Source organism: Myzus persicae, unplaced genomic scaffold (assembly GCF_001856785.1).
Source record: "Myzus persicae strain clone G006 unplaced genomic scaffold, MPER_G0061.0, whole genome shotgun sequence".
NCBI classification, from domain to species: Eukaryota; Metazoa; Arthropoda; class Insecta; order Hemiptera; family Aphididae; genus Myzus; species Myzus persicae.
Window position 1 is genome coordinate 372997 of NW_019101213.1, and position 26299 is coordinate 399295.

The following is a 26299-nucleotide window of genomic DNA, read 5'->3' on the forward strand; positions in this document are numbered from 1 at the left end:
TATTATGCAGGTATATTTTGTTATTATACACTCGGTCTCATCACCAATATCAATATTATTTCCCACCACTTTTGCACGCGAGCCGCGGCCGACGACCAAGTCGTTTTTCTTTTCGTTTCAATTTTTTTTACGTCCCCCCTCCCCAATCCGCTCCCCCATTACCGCCGGACGACTTTGACGGATGAATGGACGCGATTCGTGACGGCCCGAACTATTATTATAGTATAGGTAGGTAGGTATACCACATTGTATTATATTATATTACATTTTATTATTTCGTGTACATAATAATAGTAATAATAATATCCACCGTAGGTACATTACCGGATTATGTCCGCGATAATTCCGCGTCCATACTCCATTTGACCGTGTCCTTCGCTCGCGCGTCTCCTCCTCGTTGCCTGCCGTTTTTTTAACAATATATAATATATTGTTATAGGTATATCATACGAAAAAACACATAATACCTATGCGCAGAGAGCGAGGCACTGCTATGGGGTATATGACTTATATATAAATATAAAAAAAAATGCACTAGTTTTTTATCGTTATCTCACTCATCGTAGCGCATTATTCTCTCTTGTATCCATCTTATGAAATTCGTTTCTCTACGTATTCATATACATAGCCTTATTAAATTATATTATTTCCTCTCAAACCCCCGCCCACCGATGTACACTCAACAATATATACATTCATCGTGTATCACCACGCGAGTATTGTCGCCGTAAGTATATTAAGTCGCATTGATCGCTTCACCACATTATTAGTGCAGCGGCCGTGTCGTATAGTATACATATACATATAATATTTAAACGTCCGTAAAACTTGTTCCGATTTATTTTTTCTCGTCCGATTTGTCCCGCAGCAGACCGCTTCCGCCGGACGAGACTTATTTTTGATACCAAATATTATTAACATTATATTATTATATTATTATCACAATAATGTCCATGTCCCAATATTATAAGTTATAATATGTTCTAAAAGTTTAAAATGGTAAATTATGTGTCATACCTTTATATTATGCTGCACCCAACTACTACATAAAATATAACAACGACGACGAATTCCGACGATTTATTCCGTAAAAACTCTCAATCTCTGCAGAGTAATAATGTATATAATGATGTGGAAAATTTTTTATCGTATATAATATCTATAGACATTGTATAGGAACATCTTAATAATAATCATTGTCTTTTTCGTATTATGGTCATAATAGTTAGACCCAAACATATAACGTCACAAAATATTTGTGTTAAGTAGCTCTAACTTTGAGCGGTAGACTTTAATAGTTTAATATGAGCGGGAATTGGCCAGTATATAGTCAAAATTAAAAGTAAGTATAACATTAACTGTGTGACTGTATATCTATGTGTACGTCAATTATTTTAAGATATTTAAATATTTGAGCGAATTACTATGGGTATGCGAGGAACTATTGGATTTTAAAAATGCTCATATCATAATAACTTGCTTAAAAACTTAAATCTAATAAATAACCAACGACTAACAATTCCAGATAATGTTTTTAAGTTTAAATTTGATACTGGGCCAACTCACTCGAATATTTTATGCTAACAACACAATGTTATTGGATGAATGTGGATTTTCTCTATGTTAAGAGTTTAAGACAGATACAACGCGTCATGCGTTATTTTATGTTAAATAACTCGAACGGTCGAGAACAAAAGATCATAACATTGTAATATTGTATATCAAAACGAATTTATACGATTTGGTGTTTTGTAGTTCACCGTTAAACGTTTATCTACTATACCTACCTAATACAATAAAAGTACATTTTTATTTTAAAAATCTTATCCAAAACCGTTTCTTGTGAAGGACTATACACTTTTATGCGTTTATGCAGCAATCAGAATATATATTATGGAATAACGAGATGGAACATCGCGGTCGAGTAAAATAATAACACGCCGAAGTTGATTTGAATACGTTTTATATTTTACATGTTAATTAGTTTATTGCACTTGAATTAAATTTTATTGGCAATTCCCATAGCGTGTATATGTGTAGTATAATAATTACGTATAATAAAGCGATTAACTGCTGAATATAATTTAATATTATGTACACCGTATACGGTACAAGTATTTAAAAAAAATCTAAAAGTATAATTTTCATGGATCACAGTCTAATGTATAAAAAAAATGTTGATAGATGTGATTTAAATTTATCCATAAATAAACTATCGAAGAAGGTAACATTATTATTATGGCGTCATAATAATTAACGGATTCGATAATTTTCAAGCCTAGGGAACAATTTATCGTTTTACAAACTACTTATATTGCAAAATCTGTTTTACTATAATATTATTTTGTATGTTTCGGGGACGAAGTAGTTAAATTGTCGATGAGTCATTTTTGTCCTCGATAATTTAGGAACTTTATAAATCAGCGAATTAATTGAGGAAGGTATCCATCAGCAACAAGTGTTAAGCTACATCAAGGGATCATTTAGATTTTGACACCATCATGGACAGATCTGAATAATTTCTTCTTATTGAGTACTAACATATACAGGCTTTTTATAACTATTAGTTTTAAAAATTGTTTTACAAATATCTTTAATTAATAATTAATATGGAAAAATGTCCATGCATTTTGTCATATTATAGTTTAATATTATGCAATTGTCTTAATTATTTACGAAATAATTGTGAATCCAAATTACAAGAAAAAAACAGATTTTATCACTTATGTAACACTCAGAGTAGGTATATTAAGTATACGTTTCGACAATGCCGTTGCATCTCCCATCACCGACACACTCCGTGGATATAATATGATGTAATATTGTACCTATTATAGGTAAATACTGCTTTAAACACACATAATACAATATAATACAACACAATAAGTCATTTCCGGCAATTTCAAACATACAATATTAATATAAACGATCATAAAAATAATAACAATAACAATACGTCGTCCGCGTTACATAATTTATAATATTATATTAATGTACGGTCGCCGTTTGACAACGTCTCCGAATTTCAGGGGCACAGCAAGCGCGTGGCCCGAGCTGCAGTGTCCCCCAAAATGTATCGAGACGAGGCGTCGCGGGGAGTAAGGAAGCTGTAGGGGACGCGCGCCACCTTTATAAATTATACAAAGAGACCTATAACGACATATACCTACCTATACGTAATATGTGCGGATGAACGGAATAATATAATTACGCGCGCGCGCTCGCGGGGGGGGAGGAGTGTGATCGGAATCCGTGGGAACCAAACGATTGCTCTCCCGAGGGGGCTACGCACGCGAGGGGTACGCGACCTGATATCGTGTGTCGGGGGCGCGCGCGCCGATCATCCCCCGGCGGCGGAGGGGTTTGCGTATTTTTAGAAGGGGTCTAACGGCGACGGCGGAAGAGGAAGAAGCGCGTCGGCGGCGACGGAGTGAGACGGGCAACAGGCACCGCCGCCGCCGCTGGTTCAGTCCGTTACCCACCGTCATCCGGCGAGCATTTCGCACTCGAGTGTTCGTCGATCGTCGATCGTCGATATATTATTATTATAATCATTTTAGTTTATTATTTTCGTGTTCTCGCTCGTGACGCGTGATAATATTATTGTTGTGTTATTCGTCTATAGGATTTGTTTATTTTTCAACCAACCAACCAACCAGCTAGACTTGTCGTCATGTTTTCGCCTACTCCGTCGCCGATTTCTCGGACCGTAACGTACAGAAAGGTAAGTGATCCTTTTTTTATTCGTAACCTCTTACTTGGTTTTAATATGGTTTTGAGTACTGGGTCATGTATAAATTATTGCAATATGTAATTCGGCAATGATGTCTTTTATATAGGTATATATTTTATCGTATAGTATAATAGATAACTTTTTAAGATATATTTCCTCACTACCTACCCCCCCTCTACAACAAAAACCCACCCCTATGACCGTCACCACGATGTCTCCTTGTATTAGGCTATAATTAGGTATTCGACCGTCTTCGTTTATTGTTTTAAGAATATCGTACGAAATATATGCCTTCTACGCACAATATACAACCATAATATTAAATCAGTAAATAATAAAATTATAAAAAAACTTTACTGCACACGGATAAATAATATACAACTATTGATCATGTATAATGTCTGCATTGTATAGTAATTTATTAGTTGCGAACCAGTAATTTCCTCGATCGTATCTGAGCTTTTTCCTATAACGTCCACCGTTATAGGTAGGTACGTTTTCCGTTGGATCGAAAATCTAACACTATCACTGCACTCGACGATAACTGTAGACGCAACGTATTTATTCAATGTAATTCAAATTAATTTTGCCTTCCATTGATCAAATAATATATTATTTTATATTCTGCGATTTAACAAAAACTATGATAGTAAAAACAACGATTTTTTAAAATTTTTTTAGCTAAAACGTTTTTATGGTCTGGTGTGTGGATCGGGAACTAAGTGAAAATAAAAGGTTTTGTATATAAATACATTTTATAATAATATAAGATATTTGAGTGTGTTTGGTTGAAATTTAGAATAGAATACGTTTTGTGATATTGAGCATTTATCAATGGGAATTGTGTGGATTTTAAAATTGGGAATTATTCTGCTGTGTGCGTAGTGTGTATTTTGTAGTTTGTAGTTTGGTAATATAAAACATGAACAGTCACGTGTTTCACAGAGAGTATTTTGTAGCTGGTAGTAGGTATATAATTATGTCGACTAAATGACTTAGCTAATCGACTAAAACGCTCGAGGAAATATTATGTATTTTATTTTGAAACTTTTTCAAACGTTGATTTTTACTATTTATATTTTTGTATTTTTCTTTTCATATTCACATCACAATAATAATTATATATTATTGTATTTAATAGATAACAAAACCGTTGTTGGAACGAAAGCGTCGAGCTCGCATAAATCGGTGCTTGGACGAGTTAAAGGATCTAATGTTTTCTGCCTTAGAGGTGAGAGAACATAATATTATTATAAGTACTTTATTTTAAAATATATTTAGTGACATTTTAATTTTATTTATAGGCTGAAGGTGAAAATGTCGATAAACTCGAAAAGGCAGACATTTTGGAATTTACCGTTAAACATCTTCAAAAGATCACTAGGAGAGATCCCGTAGAAGAAGCTTATAAATTTCAAGTAAGTTTAAAATAACTATGTAATTTTATGTTCTAAGTCTATTATTATGGTTCATTAACGTTTGGTGTCTTGATAACATTAAGTATCGTACAAATTACAATATAAAAGTTGAAGAGTCATTCTCGTTTGTCATAATGCGTTCTGATTTTGATTTTTGTTTGTGAAATCGCAGTATTATACAATAATGTTGTATTGTGCGCTAGGTAGAATAGGTTAAGTGAAATTTAAAATATATTAATTTAATTTTTGTATATGTAATTCAAATTATAGTGACATCTAACGCGATTAAATAAAATAATTTTAAAAGTGTAAGTGTAGTCATATTCTTAAAGCATCTTTTTATACAACATTAAATATACTTTCACACAATATAAAAATAGATACTAGATACTTTTTGTTCAAATTTAAAAATTTAAAAATATCTTAACGACCATTTAATTTTGTCTTCGTGGTTATAATTAATTTAAAAAAATAAAAAACATTGTTCTAATATATATACTTTTACAAATTATAATAGTTCATATATATTATGATTGGAATTAAGACGATGAGTTTGACAACAAAATCATAAATCTTGTACTTATTGTTTGATCCCACAAGGCGTGACTGTTATTTCCGAAGAATAAAACACGTGTGAATTAAGTAGGTACTTCTAACATATCCGAGTTTCTGGAGCGCATCCGGAGACATCCGCATAATATAAAGTTTAACAAGTGTGATATTTTAATAGGTCAAGGTCACATTTGTAGGACGAGGGGATATCAGTCACTTCATAATAGTGGGAAAAAAAGCTTTTATTGATGTAGGCGTTTAGGAATTTCATGTTTATCTGTAATCTATTATTAATAATAACACACCGGCAAAAAATTGTTTTTTCCCCCTCAAATACTGCAGTTTAGAAATATCCGGGCCATTATTTACGGTCACCACTGTCGAATGATTCGTGTGGGTGGTGAAGGGAGAGGGGACGCGAATAGGGTGATAATCGTGGGGAGTTCGCGTGAGAACAGTTTAAACAAGTCTTACACATTTATAACGAAATAACGATTATATTATACACGCATTACGATACCACTATTGTGCGGGAGTGTTATCGTCACTGTCTAGTGGCACTCTATACAATTTAATAATATCACATAAGCGTAATGTATACGTAAGCACCGTTAATTGTTACATTTTCGTTAGTTTTTTTGTGTTAGACATCATACTTTAAATTTTTAAACAATTTAAATGTAGGTAAACTATAGATAAAATTTAAGAGTTGGTTAAAAAAGTTATCGGTCACTGTTAAGTCTTTATGTATAACTGGTAAAATTGTAGTCAGTAGTCACAGCCACAAAAACAGAGCTTATCAAATGTGGTTCATATTGTTAAGTAAAAAATAATTTACAAATCGTAATTTGTTATTAATTAAATTTAAGGTCAATAACCTATACCCGTCACAAATATCGGTCGCAACAAGCTTTATAATTTCGTAATATACGTCATACGAGTCATAACGAATTTCGTATCACGCACAAATGTAATAGACCACTCTACAACGCAATATTAATATAATGTCGAGTGGTGCGTTAATTGTATTTGTCTGTCCGCAGGAAGGATTCAGCCACTGTGCCAGCGAAGCGTGCAGTTTCCTGTTGTCGCTGCCGGGTCTGGACTCGGTGGTCGGCCGCCGTCTGGTCGAGTACCTGGCCAAATCGGTGTCGCGCGCTCTCGAATCTCAACTGCCGGCCGCCGCCGCCGCAGCCACCGCAGCCGCGGCCGCGGCGATGGCGGCTACTGACAAACGGGCAGCCTCCAGTTCAAGCGAAGACCGGATGCCACCGCAGCCACCCGACCACACGCCCCCAACGCCACCACTGTCGGCCGCGGCCGCGACGGTCCTCACGCCTCCATGCCCCGCGGCCGGCAGCGCCGCTACAGCCGACACCGCCGTCCACTTTGCGGCCATCGCCGCCGCCTCACCGACGCTGCAACCAGTCACCCTAAACGCTTCCAACCGCGGCCCACCGCACACAGTCGTCAGGCCCAAACCCACAAGGCCCGCGTTCGGCCGGTCGCCGCCGAACCTGCAGCAAGACGCCGCTGCTGCAGCCGCCGTGGCCGCCCTACGCGATCCAATGTGGCGGCCTTGGTGATCGACTTACCGTCGCCGCCGACTTTTTGCGGCCGCGGCCACACCGCGTACTTACTGTCACCTGCTGCACTCTCGTCGTGATTCATTGCGGCCGCCGACACGAGCAGAAGTGCATCGAAATCGTCAGCCATGTACCTATTTATGATTATTATGATATTTTATGCATATAAGGCCAAATAGACCGAAATGTGGATAGTTGAAAATCTTTTCTTTAATTTGGGCGGTAAGATTATGAGTTATTCTCTCTAAAGCCCCCAACCCCCGTCCGATATCCGACTATGTGTGTTAGAGGTAGTGCGGTAGTGCGATTTTCGTGGTTTTTCGTTTAATTTATATTTATTTTGTTTTGTGTTTTTTTTTTTTGCCTCAATCGTCACAAAAGTTTCACAATTTTATTATTATAATATAATTTATTAATATGATGTATAATATTATGTTTGCCACAGTAACTGTATTCGGGTCTTCTCGAATGTCATTTTACTAACTATCTTAGTTGATTTTCAAGGGAATAGTTTTTGGAGAGGGGGAGTTTGTTAAGAGTGTATCAGCTGTCGTTTAATTTGGAGCGATATCGCACGGTAATTTATTATGTTTTCAACTTTTGTAAATATATTATACATTTTTTATTATTATTATTATTTTTTTTATCACTATTATTATTATTATTATTATTATTATTATTATTATATGAGTACTAATATGCGTTGTAGAAACGTATATTATTTATGCTTGATTTTATTTTATGTTATTAATATAATTATTGTATTGTGTTCGTGAGTGTGTGTGTTGGTTTTGATCGAGTAGTATTTATAATATTATATATCAATAGTCTATAGTCGGTAATACAAAATATTATGCTTTAATGATGATCTCATCAACTACGTTACTCAATCGGCGTGTACATAAAATGTTATCTTTGCAATCGTAATAATGTTATTATCGATAGAAAATCGAGTGCTCGCGTATTGATATAATAAGAATAAGCATACTCTACTTGTTTTTATTTTCTTAATCGCGTCCAAGAAGCCGAGGTAACGAATTTCGACTGTAAATATTATAATAATATAATATATAATACCTAATATTATATTGTTTGACGTTTTGTATTTTATCGTCGTTTCATATTGTATAATATGTCGCATGGTATACATATGATAATATATTATGATTATAGTTTATACCATAAATAAGAATAATAATATCATATCATATTTCTACTGTGAAGTCCTCGGTCCTTTATAGCTTAATAGTCATTGGTAAAAACACAAGCTTTTGTGCGCACCCATAGCTGTCGTTTATCGCACAAGTATATATAAGTATAATATTATATTTTTATACACAGAAATTGGACAGTTTGTGTAACGTATAATATTATCATAATAACAATAAGAACCTAGATATAATATTAAATAGTATATTATCATTATTTTATGCACACTTGAAGTGCGTTTCTGCTTATTTCACCGTAACCGTATAACTCGTGAAGTATATCATATTATTGTAGAAAGCGTACAACAGCAACGACGCTACAAATGTTGGGTAATAATATTATATCAATATTATGGAAGCATCGATGCACGAGAATAAATATATCGCAATAAGATTAAGATTGACTGATAGAGGGTGCTCGCCCACCCACATAGGGTGCTCACCCTCCTTTATCACAAATATGTTTTTGGGCTGGATACAACTGTATTTTTTTCCAACCGATTTTCGTAACGCTTAGTTTATTGTCATGGAAACGCAAATCACCAATAAAAATTTTAAAAAAACATAGGCTAACACGCTACTCCGTATTTTTATGAATGATATATATGTTTTTGTTAATAGGTAACCAAGACCACAAAAATCTTATAAAAAATCGGTCAGAGACAAAAATTATTGTTCCCAGCCCGAAAACATATATTTATGTTAAAATTAAATTCCTAACAAAATGTAGCACACTGCTAGACATTTGTTCCCTGCGCTATACACAAAAACATAATATCTATGGTTCCTCAATTTTCCTTGTAGAGGCAAAATAGCTTTAGTAGTATGCTCCTTATAACATTACATACGAACGACATATTTTAATTATTTTCTTCATAATGCTGCATTAATTAGAATACGGTCGATCATTTTCTTGAAAATCTCGATGTATCTAAATCAACACTCGAACACTCGATTAACACTCCATACTCGTTTACGACCCTTTGAGTTTATGAGTTATTAAAAAATACATGATATAAAAGTACATAGGTATATTATTCAAGGATGAATTGATAAGGAATTAAAATTGCCTATTTCGAACCCCTTATAGAACGGGGTGTGTGGCATACTCAATAAATTAAATTGCTTTCACCTCTGCCGAATTGTACGTGCAACAGTCGGGTTCTGTGTTACGGACTGGGCAAGAGAAGACATGCGTCGGAAATTCTTCACAGAAAAGTTCTTGACGGTCCCCCACCGTGGAACTGAATGATCTCCAAAAATACGGTTTTCCTTGTTTAAGATTCTGTATTGTAATCAGTTGAATATGGATGTATTGAATTGCTGTCTCATTGATCGATATTAAAACTATTTTCTTGCGTTATGACGTGTAAGAATTTGACTCGATCGGAAAATATTGACGACTTTTCCCAACATTTCGCATCTATTCGATAAAAAAATGTTAATTTTGTGGCTCATATTAGTATTAATATTTTATGGGCCTTTTCTGCAATAAAGCGTCGAGTAAAAACAAAACAAATGCCCGAGCAGAGAGTTTAGAGAAGAAAATATAGTGCACTGTATGTCTATGCAGTTTGGCGAAGTCGACTTATTTCTCCGACGTCCGTCAACATTTTTCGAACTGCTTTTTTGGTCACCCATACAACATTTTACCCAATATTACTGTATCCAACCTTTTCGGCGGCGATGGTCTCACGGTGTATCATTATAATATCGATGTATACAATGAAACACAGATCGCGGGGACGGGGTTATATACAGAGGTCCATAGGCTGGTGTGCGTCGCGCGTCGTCGTTGCGGTCCGAAAATCAGACGCACGTCCGGCCACGGTCCGCCTGAGCCACGTACGTCGGCGGACAAACACGTCGAATTACACGCCCGATATTATACAACAATAATCACGTTAATAATATATCATATTAATATTATTATTATTATTATTATTATTGTGGTTGTTACCGCATATACCCGCCAACGAGTCGTAAATCGTATCGCCTCGTTTACTCGCCAGCGTATATTATTTTATGATTATAAACCCGTTTATACGGTCGTCTCTTATTCACCGGTACATCGGTACAATGTATAGATCATAATAATATGAAATTATGGGGCCGGGGACTCGTAGTTTTTTTTTTTAAATACTTGTCCGCGCAGACGGGCCGCAGGACAAAGCGAGTGACGTGTATATTGTTAGTTATATACCCGCTGCAGTTACTGCGTATACATACTTATCGAGCCTGAAAACTTACTATACTTAGAAAGCTAAAAGTTAAGTTATAAATCACTTTTGTCAGTAACTTGTAACTAGACAAGTCGTATATTTCTCGTAGTTATTGATGTGTCCGGTTATTTTTAATAATCTAAGAATTTAAATGTGTACAATTTGTCAAGCATTATAACAAAATATTATTGTTATAAAGTGCAATAAAACATTTTTTCAAAAATGAGCGATAAATTAAGTAATATGTAAAAAAATATTAATTATATAAGATTTGTTAATGGCCAACTTCGAATACATTTTTTGGAGCATAGTATATATTATATTCTAAAGTGCAAACCTATTTCTTGTTTTTTAGTGTACAGACACTTCATACATACATATTTTGAAATTTGTAAGTACTACAAGACCTCAGCCCTAACCATAATATTATTATACATGTAATAATATGTGTGTACGGAGAAGTGCGGTAAACCGCACTGACCACCGATAATATCGTTACGAGTGTTCTCTTTATTTATTTATTATTATTATTATTATTACCGTCGTCGTCATCGTTTTTTTTTCCTACCAAAAAGGTGTGATGTGCGTCTATTATATTATTATTTTAACACTGCACACATCTGGTGTCTCGGATATTATATATTATACTTGAACGCAGATTCGATCACGTTCCACGGCGGTTGTTATGATATATTATTTATATACTATTATATCGTGTACTTATGAACGGGTCGCGGTCAAGTGGCGGACCCGAGATTATATAGTAATAATAATAATAATAATAATAATAATAATAATAATAATAGTAATAGTTATATTATAATACATAGGACATAGGTACGATATAATTTTTTATCGTACTTGTACGTGCATTGTTATACTTCGTACCCAATGTTGTGTATTGTTACTAAGCGGCTTGTAGTGCGCTCGAGTGGCATAACCAAGGTTTGGAACTGTATAGAATAGGTATAGGTATGCTAAAAAACAAAGAGCTATGTATGTGCATAGATGTGCTCTAAAAAACTTCAACATGCATTTTACAATGTGCAATTATTAATATTGGTATCATTATTTTTACCAAACGTGAATTTTATAGGAAAAAAATCATGATTATTTTCGAAAACTACTACACATATATATTACTATGTAAATATATTATGCATTAAGTATGTTTTATTATTATTAAAACAAAATATTTTCATAGAATCTTTAAATATATGTGAAAACTCTTAATAGTTTGTGTTGTTTATGTTACGAATCGGAGTTGTGTATAACCAAATTTTGATTATGCAGCTTCCTAATTAATACGAATACACACGAATTGGCATGCAGAGATGGGTCAACATTGTTCGGGAGACCATTTTTCGTAAGTTCCTAAAAATTAAACATATTTTAGAAAAACGCCGTAGGGCATCGTATACTATCAGCCTAATTGTATCATTGTATAATCTATTTGTAAAATGTAACGAACGATATGACTGCTCCCAAAACCAAAGATAAGTTTTCAAAGACTTTAAATTCCAATTCCAATGAACCACCAGGCTAAAGCTACTTTCTTTAACCAAAACCATCCCTTTTTTCGTCAAACATCGGAACATTATTTTACTTATTTTATTTCCAAGTTCATAGCTATCATGGAGCCCCCCCCTTATCTTTTCTAAGGACTAACCCGCTAAAGTGAAGGTCAATTATAATTATGTATCCCACTGTACGTATTCCCCATAATATTGTTATTATTTCATTTTAGTATGCCAGCTAACTACATTAGATTCATAATTTTATATTCTTATCTTAATTATCTTTAATTTATATAATAATATGAATCTATACTACTTTATTAATATCTATAGTGTGTTTATGTTTTTTAATTGTTGCAAGCTATACAATTTTTCTTATCATATATTACAATTATTGAGCCATAATAATATTATGCTGTAAGATCGAAGGACGTATTTCAAAATATGTTGCTGTTCTCACAAGTATACTTTATAATATAGTCTCAATGTTGATTTCGAAGTGAATATGTAAAATATTAGTGACACCATAAAATAGATAATTTCAAGATATAAAAACTCTAAATTCATAATTGTTCAACTAAGGAGTTTAGGTTAGAAAGCATGAAGTATAATGCAATAATATTCATATATAAAGTATTAAGTATTTAAGTGTGATTGATTTTCTAATTTGCTGTACGGTCCTTATTTCTCATACATCTACTTTTTTTCTAAATATATTATTTTATCATTTTTGATATAATAGTGTATTTATCATTTTTTTTTAAATTTAATTTTCCAAACAATTAAGAAAGTAAAGCATTTTTTTTTTTATTATTTACTTATATAATATGTACGATTCAATATCTAGCGTTGTTGGTGTTTCTGAAATACCTGTAAAGCATTTTTATTGCCTAGGTGTATAACATATTTTTCGAGGGTTTCCATCGTAACACACACGAACACATAGCGAAAAACATATCTTATTCGATAATGTTATTGTAATAACATAATTGTTCGCTAAAATGTATCGATAGGCAACACAAATTACTCGACGCCGTGGTTTGTCGTGGTTATTTACTATTGAAAATCATATTTATAATTTATGTTTATTCAGTAAGTGTACCATAAAATATAGTAAAATTTTAGGTTGACTAAAAATAATGAGTGTGATTTCATGGTTGTCATAAATATGTTTGCTGTACAATGTCGTTTGTGATTTTTCCAGTTTTAGTAAATTCGTAAGTTTCGACATACCTAGTGGCTAGTTTCTATCTAAACATTTATCGTCGTAATCAAATTTAACAATACTTCGTTGGCGTATTATACAGACATACAGTGCCCATGCACGTAAATGCTACTATAAACAAACAATCATTATTTTCGATAAAAATGGTTGTTGTTCTACACCTTCTTCGCGGTTCATGCAGTATTTCCACACGGCAGTTTTGATTCTTCGAACCGTACTTTTGATACCATATATTCCAAATGGTCAATTGAATTTATTGCACGATTCATGCCTAATCTGCAAGCGTAAGTATAACCGCGATGTAGAAATATCTCAAGTTTTTCGTCTTGTGGGAGTTAAAATATTTCTCATGTTAATATTATTATGATGAAAAAATCTGAGAAATGACAATTGAAAGTTTCAATAACATGATATCAAACACAAAGGAGGTTTTACAGCAGTTTTTAGTCGAACATAAGTTCTCACTTTCCGAGATCGACGAAAAGTAACTGACGTGTGTAGGTTAGGCAACCTAACTTGCTTACAATGGCGAATAACACTACAAAAGTATATTTTGGCATGCCACCAACCACATAATTATTTATATATATATATCTGGGTAGTACAACTCGTGAGCTTTGTAATTTTTATTGGAAAAACAATATTTGGCCGAGATATTTGGCCTGCAATATTATGTTTCAAAAGTACAGTACATCACTCACACCAGCATGTCAGCTGAAAATCAATAATTTAGTGCAATTTTTTTCAACGATTATCTAAAAAAAATCATTTAAAATTAAATAACAATACTGTAATCCTTAAAATTTAAAAACAATATATTATTATCATGTCATGCAACCTCAGCTTTTGGGATTTTTTAAATAGCCAATATTATTTTTATATTAGTGTTTTCAAAATTTGGTCCCTTCGTCGAAATTGTATGAAAAATCTTCTTCTTAAAATAAATTGATTTTCCTTAGAGCTAGGTGATTGGGGTGATATTATTATGCTTTATGAAATATAATAATACATAACAAAACGACAATTTAAGACCGCTTCCATTACCCCGAAGAGTATTCTCGGGGCACACCCATATATGTATACATTATCTAAATTGTTCGGATAATCTGAAAACGCAAGTGATCGGGAACAGTAGGACGTATAACACCCGAAGAAAGTGCAGCGATGTTCGTTCGATCGTTATACCCATGTTAACGGTTACCGGGTCACGGTGATAACGACGGCGTGCGGGAGTGCAGCTAGCTCGTTTCGTTCCCGCAGTCGTCGTCGTCGTAGGACACCTGTTGGCCGCTGTAGCGGTTTACTCGGGACGTGCCCGCTCGCGCGTCCGTCGTGTGCAGCAGTGCTCTATAATTCAATATTCGATATTACCTACGACGTGTTAATGTCGAGTATGTGTGTGTGTGTGTGTGTGTGTGTGTGAGTGCAATATATGGTTTGTCAACTGCGGTCTCGTATCGAATTATGTTCGGTTTTTTCATCGATTTTTCCCGCGGCCGTAACCACTGCACGTACGATCCCCCCCCCCCACCCCCGGACACATATCATACAATGTTCAACCGTGTGATATATAGGTATAATTATTATTGCAGTGCACGCCGTTGCGGGATTCGACTACTGCGCAAGTACACTGCGCGGTACTGTGCGCGTTGTAGGTACATGACGTCAGATACCCATATAATATACTACTCTATGATTATATTAGCTTACACTTGATACATTATCATACAGGAGAGGGGGTGGGGGAGGCCGAGCGTGTTTGGTGAATCGCCCTGTGTTCAAATAATACGAGCGAGCACCGACGACGCGGTGGCGTGTAGCTGAACGATGATCAATGAACGGCACGTTTCCATTCACAGACGTGACGTTATCGCCCGGCGCGACCACACGGCCGCAGCCCGCGATGCTCTCCGCTCGCCCGCTCGCGTGTGTGCACAGCGTTATGTGTCGTTATAACGTATTATTATTTATATTGTATTATGTGTGTATTATTTTTTCATCGACGAGCCCGTTCGAAACGACCTGTGGTTTCTCGGCTCGTTTTCCGTCCCCCGCTCGACCCCGAAGACGCGCGGTCGTTTTACTCGTAATCGATTTTTCTCCGGCCGTCGTCGTGCAATCGCATTACAATCTCGTGTTATTTTCATTATTATTGTTATTATAATACTATCATCGTCATATCACTGCCGTACTTTCTTGCCCACGACGTCCTGCCGTAAATACAATAATAGTTACCTATGTGTGAAACGCGAACGCGATTGCGGCTAGTTCGTAATATAATAATCATAGACAGTATACCCAATACGACACAGATACATATTCTCGTTATTGATTATCCGCGTAGTGCGCACGCGTAACGATATCATAATATTTTCTACTATTCGAGTACGATATCGTCAAATGTACTACAATACCGTATCGGTTGTCATATTTACTGCAAGTGCATATTATTATCATAGTTGACGTGTGTCTGACGCTACGAAAAATATACACTCGCTCACGAAACTGCAGTGTCCGCTGTTCAGAAAGTTCAGATTGCAGACTGTTTGTAGTTACTAAGCTACTTAGTTAGTTACAAGATAACGTCCGCTATTGGGAGGTGTCCGTTAGGGAACGTTTCATTGTTTGTACTTTACTCGACTGATCCATGAATATCGGTGATATTATATGACGTACGAAATAGTTTTGCGCAATGTGTTTTTGGGCGTTACTTTGGGACATCGATGATTTTATGCATAACAATAACAAATATCTGGATGATAGTGGACGAGTACCTAAATGAAAACAATTTGCTTTAGCCAATATTATTAACCATTTAATTTCATGCTATACAATTAATGTTCTATGTTATAATTATAATAGCTGATACAATTTTAATCACGTTATATTAATTAATAATAATTATAAACTAATCAATATAGGCAACAAGGCTTTTAAATGTGCGGGATTCTGTGCGACGATATAAAATTTAAAAAACATTTTTTTACATGGCAAATATTTTTTTTAGTTGTATATGGTCAATATTTATTTTTGAAATAAAACAATTAAATACAATTTATTATTAATGATTATAATGTACTTTTCACTAGTTAAAAAATGCTGATAAAAATAAATTACATTTGTAATAGAAATTCATTTTGTATAATAAATTATTTGCGTATGAAATTAGATTGGACGAGTGCTTAATGCTAGTTTTTATTAATTGATCTCCACCATGCACCGATATGATGTCAAGATAAGAGTTCGGAACTAGCATCTTGGGGCTTGCACATGCCTATTTACAGTCAATTTTTTGAAACATGGCCTACTATATTATATTATAGGTACTAAGGTACTTTATATATTATTATGTATAAAAACAATAGTAATTATATAATAGTATTATATTTTATGTTATAGTTGTGTTTTAGGAAATAATTTTTTATGGAAGTACCAATAATTATTATACTTGACACCTTAATATTCTTACAAAAATAAATGCATGTAGTCTTACAACTGAGAAAATAAAAACATGTTATTCCATAAAAAAAATATTTATTTATTTGTATAATGGACTAAGATATATCTATACATTTGGTTTAATTGTTTTAAGTGCCCATATGCAGGTATACTTGGCACATAATTTGTAAGTTAATTTACTCACAGTGGCGGCGCGAACTTTTTGAGTCTTTGAAGCAAATCGTACATTTTTAATATTTGTGAGTGTAACACTCAGATACACGAAAATTGATTTTCGAGAGTGTATTTATTTAAAAGTACACAATATTTTTCACACCAGCGGGACGTCGAGTAGAAGTTATTTTCAACATTTTACAATGACTCAAATAAGAAAATCTATAAGCAGTTAGTGAACTTGGGTGACGACATTCGAGTGATGCCTACGACGACGAGGAGTCTCATCGATGACCACACTACTTCGAAACATATCGAATTGCCTATAGATCACGCCCGTTAGATTTGTGCGAACGTTTTATTACGCCGGATTTAAAAGAACAATATATTGTTTGTAGACTCCTCACGACTCCACGCGACTGAACATATAATAATAATATATTATTGTGTTTTATATTTTTTCCATTTCCGGTAACTAACTAGTTACTACTTCTGTACTTCTGCCGAAAAATTCGATTTCAAGAGATAATCTCGAGCAACGCGACCTCTGTGTGTCTTCGTTATTGAAATAAAATACACATTATTAGAAAATCTGAAATACTTTATAAGTGACTATATAAAAACGTTTAACTGCATTCAGATCTCAAGCTTAATATTATATAGAAAATCGTGAAGGTTGGCTAGTTTATTAACAGAATCATTGGTCCTAACGTATATCGGTAAATATTCACCGAAAATATTAAATAACAATATTTTTAATAATACTGCTATATTAGGTACTTCCGACCTGTCTTGTAACATAAAAGTATTAAACATTAATCTATCCATGATATAGAGTTTTCTTTAGTACTTTTTTATATTAATCAAAAATATAATCATCATGTTTTACCTTTCGGCGCATGGACGGAACACAGTGCTACAATTCAAATGACGTTGTTGTATACCATTATACAAGGAGTTCTCACACGCAACTTGATTACTTTTGGATTTCTCGAGTTTTCAACTAGTTTTATAAACACAATATTCTTGCTTAGAATCTAAAATTATTAATATTTAATACTTAATAATATAACAAAATGCAAAGTTCAAATTCAATTTTATAATTTGCTGCAAATGTATTATTAAATGAACGAACATCAATCAAATTATTTTGAAGTTAAAAATAATTTAATGTTCAATTTTCTTTCGCTTCCACTTATTGGTCTAAATTTTAAGTGCACCAAAAAACGACCAAGTTTCAGAAGCTTCAATAATAAAATATAGTTATTGAATCCTAAAGGTACTATTTATGATTTAATAATAACGCATATTAATTTATTATTTCCATCATAAAATAGACTATAATAATATATTTCATGGTAAATCTATACGTTCTTAATTTTTTACAAATAAAGATTTCTACATAATAAACATATTAGTAAAAACCGATATTATAATGTCTTCTCTACTCAGGTATACCTCATGTATAGCTGTGCTTAAACATTTTTAAGTATTAGTTTCATAAGTATGAAGACATTATATATTATTATAGTATTTATCTGTATAATAGTAGTTTCAAGTGCTTATTTATTTAAATTAACAACAACTAGTATAATAGTATCAACATATTAACGTTGCACAATAATTGCGTATTGATAGACGTGAGCACGGAGCACCCGGGGCCATACATATTATATTTTATATTTACTTAAAAATTAATATTAGTGTACACTGTATAGGATTATAACAATCAATTCAATTTATCTTAATCTCACCTGACTCGGTTTAATATTCATTAATTTATGGCTTATCGGCCAATTCAGACTAAATTAGGTATGTATAATATCAATGATTACCTAAAAATTTAGTATTTATAATTGATGGTACTATATGTACAGTGTACGGTATTATATAAGTAGTAAGTACTATATAATCGTATATCTTATGTATGTACCTACCGTATAACAATTAAATAAATAAATGTTTGTTATGAAATGTTGATGTTTCTGTTCCATAAAAGTTCCAAATCTCTTCACTCGAGTCTCATCGTTCATCAAACGATCCACGTACCTATACAGTGTTGATGAAAGTGGTCGTTAGGTTCAAATTATTATTATAATATTATGCATTATTGAATTTTGGTTTAAAACAACAGTAAGATTAAAATGATAAAATTTAATTGGTGATTTTATGTCGAAGAGAAGTAAAAACGCAATCTTTGAGTGTCGGAAAAAAACTTTTATTGAATCAGAAGTTGATAGCGATTTAATGAAAAAAAAGGTGAACAAGTAGGCACTACTCTGTTGTAGTACAGCAAGTGTCAAGTGGGTCACTTTAATGGATAAAAATTGAATTCAATAATAATATGACATTTCAAAAATGATTTTGAGCGGAGATAGCGACGTATTGCTAAGTAGATTTTATGATATTAGCCAGCCTAGGATATTTTGTATTCCATTTATAATTGTCATAAGTAATTTGTTTTACTATAATTATTATGGAAGGTTTTTTTAATTTTTGCTTTGTCAAAAACACTGCATACTTTATAATATTTAATTTTTCGATTCCATTAGGAGCTATACTTATGAGGAATTCTTGAACTTTTTAATTTTTTGACTTACTGACATTTTTTTAATCAATATTTATACATCTATAAATAGCTTAATAACCATCATAATATTTTGAATTTTCACCACGCATAGAATATGCTATTATGAACATTTGGTGAAAATATTAATCATCTACGGTTATTTGTTTTAATAAAATAAATACTTATGAGGTACAACTAATGTAAACAACAAATTCGATATTTATCTCTGGGTCGATCGCTTTTTGGTTAGGTTAGGTTCAATAATGTATGCAGTCATTAAAAAAAAACCTTAAAAAACATTAACGATAAAATAAATACTCAGATGTTGTTTGGTAGGTACAACATGAGTTTAAACGTTCAAAATGACTTTTATATAAAAATGAAATACTTTAAATACGTAAATACTTTTCAAGAAAACAAGGATTTAACTTTAAAACAAATCACTGCGCATACTGCATTAATTTATGTAAATATTGCTAAACTTGAATTATTAATTTATATTAATTATTCATGTATAGTCGTGTGGGTATAAAGTTTGGGCGGATTCAGAGGCGTGTATAATATATTATGAACATCATAACAGTCAGATGGGATTACAATAAAGGCTTTAAGACATTTAAAATCCAACACAAGTCACGAAGAGTGAACAAAGAAGTCACATATCCGTGAAACTTCAATTTAACCGTTTAGCTTTAATAACTCATGTAGTAATATGACTTGTGTATTATATCGTTATGATATTCACATATGTGATATCAGTGTAATATGCATAAGGGTAGGATTTCTATGAATTTCCATGTTTTTTCTTTGAGTCCAAATTGATTGGTTGTCAGATAAGTCTACGATTTGAATTAATCTCGATTAAATAGATCGATATTTTCGCATATGTTTACATATTTTGAACATAAGGTAGCATGGTAGCATGGTAATAAGGTTATTGAAAATCAGATGAATTAAAAAGGTATTAAGGTAATAAACGTCTATAAATATTGGGTCATAATATGTTGAATTGCCTTACTTGAAACTTGAAAGCATATATTAACACAATAATATTAATATATTATTTAAATAAAAATGTTAATACAAATAATAAATATATTGATTAGTAGGTAGTTTCTGTTTCAATTAGTTTCTGATTTTTATGTAAAAAATATTATGTATAAATTAAAAAAAATTGTTTTTGCATACCTTGGCTTGTAAAATATATATTTTACAATTTTGTATTGCATATAAATCCTAGCCCTAATAAACCATTATACTATCTACCAATATAACTAAATTTTGTAGTATTCAATATTTTTCAATTTGTTTTCAAATAAAATAATTAATGATTTCATACATACTACGCGAAATATATTGAAAAATATTTTTGAGCTTACTATATTATAACTGATTCATTAAAGTATGTTTAGTGAATATTCATGCAACCTAGCATAAGTTTTTTAAAATAATTTTATTATAATTTATACTATATAAAACTACCTACTTATCTATTATAAGCTAGGAATAAATGTGGGTAGGTATACATTATTTTGTATGATTAGTTAATTGTTAGTAAAAAGTTTATATTTATTTTTAGATTCTAAGCTGAGAGAATGTTTATTTTTATTTTTTAAGCCTATGTACACAATAAATGAGTAGTAAAATAGTGTTTTGATTTCCAACTTTAAATGGGAAAAACAGAACATTTTTAAGTAACAAAAAAAAAAATGAATTTTTACATGAAAAAATTGATGTTAGCATCGAACAAAAAAAAGGTTGGTTAAGTTCAACGAATGATAAATAAGCCCGACGGGAACGGGCAGAAAAACACTATAACTATTTTTGCCATATTATATCAAGCGTTTGAGTGACATAATATTATAGGTACCTACACCTCACGTTTGGATATTCGCGTGTAATATACAGTATTTTGTCTTCTTCCCTCGGTTATGTTGCGTGTCAAAGGTTAGGTTAGGTTAGGTTAAATAGGATAGGATAGGTTAGGTTAGGATTTAATTAATGCAGCTAGAAATATATTTGATAATTTATAATTATTTTCAATAAGAGGAAAACTATAATAAATGGCCGCAATAGATTGATATGTGGCATGAGATCCTAGTGGATTATTTATCTCAAAATCATCTATGTACAAAAAGTATGGGAAAACTATTTTTCCTTCATATTGTGATGTCTTTTGTTTCCATAAATTTCCTTGTACAAAATTTAAGAAAGACGTTTGGTCAGTTTGGAAATTGACTAGTCTATCATAACTTGTTTTGAAATTGTTACCATGTTCAAAAAATTGTTTAAATTGGAACTGTAATGGTAATAGAGCACCTTTAGTTACTTTTTCATTATAACAAATCTCACCACTATAAGAAACAGGACACATTTGATTATTAATAGTTATCTGTTGGACTTGGCATAACAAGTTATTGCTTATAAGCCAATTATTTAAGTGATACTCAGTACTACAATAATTAAATGGATTTAGTATTAATACCTCAAGCCTATTAAAAGTAGAAACTAATATAGGTTCTGAAATATTAATTTTAACCATACTTTTAAGAATGGAGGCAATAGGTTTCAAAATATTTTCTGTCATCCCAGATTGAATATAAAGCACATCACTATTATTGAAATTGTTATTATTGTATAAGCTAATGATAAATTTTAAAGTCGATTCATACAATTCTTTTGCAGATTTTCCAAAGTTAAATGTATCTTTAAGTTCATCATTGGGGCCATATTAGTAGTTTCTTGTACACAGTTACCACTTTGTAGACTAGGAAATGTTTTAGACATAACAACTGCATGCTTCCTATTGATATGCCTTTTAAATGATGACAAGCAATTAAATGATTGTGAACAAGCATCTTCCAAACATGTATAAAAACTATCAGGCTTAAGCAAATGAATTAATTTATAATGTACAACTAAAGCTTTCAATTCACCAACAATATCACAATTGCAAATATAACATATCATAATGAATACTTACCTGACAGACAGAAGAAATTGAAGATCGCAAATTCGCAACTCTCGCAAATGCAATAATTTCAACACAATTATTTAAATTAAAAGACGGTACTTAGGAAATCAAAAGACAAAATCACAAATGACATGTTTAAACAGCAAAACACATTACGAGTGGAAAGTACTATACTGGGAACAGGGCAATGATCGTCACATGGATTGTAGAAATTAGGGTTATGAACTTGGTTTTATTATTTTCATATCGATAATAATAACTATCAAATTAATAATACATATTATTTTTTTTACAAGATATCTTGTTATTCACATAAGGTATTATCTAAATGACAATATTAATATTGTCAAACATGCCATGTTATTAATATATAGCCTATAATATTTTTAGGATAAAATAGCTATTATTGATTCAACAATAATATTATTAATTATTTTTGCGCCAGTAATAATAATTATCATATTGACAATATATTATACTGTTTTAACAAATTATCTTGTTATTCACACAATTTATTATCCAGGTGACAAGATTAATATTGTTGAACTTCTACAATATTATATTATTAATATTACAAATGATATTTTTTTCGGTGCAGTCAGTATTATATTATGTTGTGTAATATTTAATTGTTTCGAATTTATTTTATTAGATTGTTTCGTTTTCAAAATTGTGTGCTTAAGAGCCTTCTTTTTCTTCTTCATAGGACCATTCGTCGGAGACCGTTTACAAAGATACTTAAAGAATATCTCATTTGATATTTTTTAATACTTGAGTGGTATAATATAATAAAATATTTTATAGGTTCACAGGTTATTTCACACCTCTTTTACAGTGAGATTTTCAGGAAATACAAGCGGAGATGTTCCCCTTTAGAAAAACTGATTTTACCGCAATGTGTATAACGCACTGCATCCATAGTATTTCTCATAAAGTGTACTAATCATAATACCTATCATCAATTTTGGAAAAAATTTCCCTTTAAAAATATGTCACTGAAGGCACGTGCCTATAGTGCCTGCACATATAAATACGCCACTGATTACGGTGCTGTTTAGTGTATTATGATAACAATTCTCTACATATGGACACACATTTTATGAATGCTTATTCATTATCTATACTAAAACAAATAAATTCGTCATCATTTATTATGTATAATGTTCATTAAAAATATAGATACCTATCTAGTTCATACCTATTTATAACCTACATAGTAAGTAACCACTATAGCTGTTTTATGGGTAATAGTATTATGTAATTTAAAATTTTAACCGATCCGGAACGGTTACATTCTGGAGCCGGTGTCATACAATTGTTTGTTTTAGTATTGCAGCCAGTAATTCGCAGAAACCAGAACTTAACAGTTAAATATTTTTCTCAAGAACCGGAACCATTTACAAAAAACTCAACATTTTCCAATTTCCGATTAAGTTAAAGTTACGTTGCAAACTACTTCCAATACATTTGCAGGATTTCCGAGTAGTAATATTGTTTCTAAATAATACAGATATCAATGCGTAAAGTCAACTTTAGAGAAAATTATAATAAAATTGTGTCCGGAGGGCATTGATATTGTTACGAACTATATTACAAAAATGTAACAAACAACAGAAAATAAAATGGTCTATTTTCAGAGCACATAAATGGAAATTTCTTACAGTTGATGACGGCAGACAGCAGTTAATAGATATTGTAATTGTGAAATTATTATGACTGACACGTTATAGTTTAAAGGAAGTATTATCGCCAAATGACGCATATAAATGGTTGGAAAAATCAAATTAAATAGTAGAATTTGAAGGTAAACAATGTTTTGATTTTTTTTGATTAAAAAAAAATGTATGCGTTTAAATAAAATTATAACTTTAGTACAAAAAATGCTTTGAGGTATATGTACCAGTGATACATTTTCATACACTTTTAATTTCTTTGGTTTAAAAAAAATTATTCTTCATAAATAATCTTAATATTAAACCTAACCAATATGTAAAAAAATAGGTACTGAAATATATTAATGATGTATTTTAATTTCCAAAAATAATTAAATTACATTATAAAAACGTACTTAAATTTTGATCGTATTAAATATTTTCGACTCGACGTTCTTCTATTTTTGGTCGACAGTATTATTTATATCTTATTACATGAAATATATATTAAGGTATGTCTTCGATAACTTACCGGAAACATTCAATTTTCTATGACTATAACATAAGCATATGATTGTTCGATTATAACCATGATTAATATTTTAATAAACGAATTGAAGAATATATAATATAATAACTATTCTTTGGTTTTATCTTATTGTCTTACGCACACGTGCTGCTCACAAGTGCTCAACTTTTTTTTTTAAAATTGAAACCAAACATTTCAACCACAAATTATTTTCATGAATTAATGTGCATTTTTGAATTTAGGTGTATAAATGTGTGCAATTCAATAAGAGTGAAATATTATTTTTACGAGTAAGACGATTTTTACATAGTTTGATATAGGCAAATTAAGTTTTATTTTGACGAAAAATAAAATGTTTATCTTAAGTTTATTTAAATACTAATTCAATTCAAATCAACTACAAGTACGATTGATGTCTAGTGTGGGATTACGAGATCATAATATATTATATAATATTTTATGTATGTTACTGTTAATGTTGGCAATCAGTACCTACTTAAGCTATTTTCAATAATGGCTATATAAAAATTAATAGTAATTAATCATTATTTGCGAAGTCTATTAATTTGGTTGGGCAAAGTTATTGCCTAGAAATTGTATAAAATGACTAGAATTGATACCTCTTATATTAAAATTGGGAAATATAATAATTTATTAATAATTTATTAGTTTATTACTTGAATCTACAAAATGATTTATTAGGTGTGTTATTACTAATAATTTTTTAGTTATTTTAATTGTTATACGTAATTTATTATTGATTAATATTATAAAAATAAATTACTTTATTTATTTTCACAAGGAAAACTATTATTGGGCATACTTCTATAGACCAGCGGTTCCCAAACTTTTACGACCACGGCACCCTTAAAAAATTGTTTGTGTTTCGCGGAACCCTAATGTCTAATCCAACTCAACTACAATTTTTGTAAATTAAAAAAGGAAAATCAATTCCTTAAACTCTCCAGTCCAAATAATATTTTAATGATACTGTTAATGACTTTTCATTATTAAACTTAGTTTAAAAAAAAATTTTCAATCAAACATTTTTTAAACAACAAACACTAAATAAACATAATTTTCTCAATAATCTCATACATCTAACGGAATCCTTGACATTGTCCCACGGAACCCTAAGGTTCCGCGGAACACACTTTGGGAAACGCTGCTATAGACAGTTAGAATATATACATGGCTCCTATCGCCGGCCTCCACATTGATAAATTTTCATAAAATTTTGTTTTTGTAAAATAATACATATAACATATTATAGGTATTCAGTATCTAAATTTTGCATTCTTTTGATTAACAACCAATAAATATGCTTTTGCCACACATATAGCCCCTATAGACACGTAATTTCTACCCCCCTTCACTGCTCTACTAACACGAAATTCTTTGAATTAAAAATATTTAACTCACAGCTCCAAAATTATATAGTATTTGCACGAAACGTCTGAACATTGCACGTCATTCCACCACCTTCAAAAACCATTTTTCAA

General features: G+C 31.8%; 1 protein-coding gene across 1 annotated transcript; it reads left to right on the forward strand.

The window, feature by feature from the left end:
• Positions 1-3443: 3443 nt before the first annotated feature.
• LOC111028226 (enhancer of split mgamma protein-like) lies at positions 3444-7920 on the forward strand. The gene is made up of 4 exons (XM_022306783.1): positions 3444-3724; positions 4875-4964; positions 5038-5151; positions 6747-7920. The coding sequence occupies exons 1-4, from the start codon at positions 3674-3676 to the stop codon at positions 7287-7289; spliced, it is 798 nt and encodes a 265-aa protein (XP_022162475.1). The 5' UTR covers positions 3444-3673; the 3' UTR covers positions 7290-7920.
• The last annotated feature ends 18379 nt before the right edge of the window (positions 7921-26299 follow it).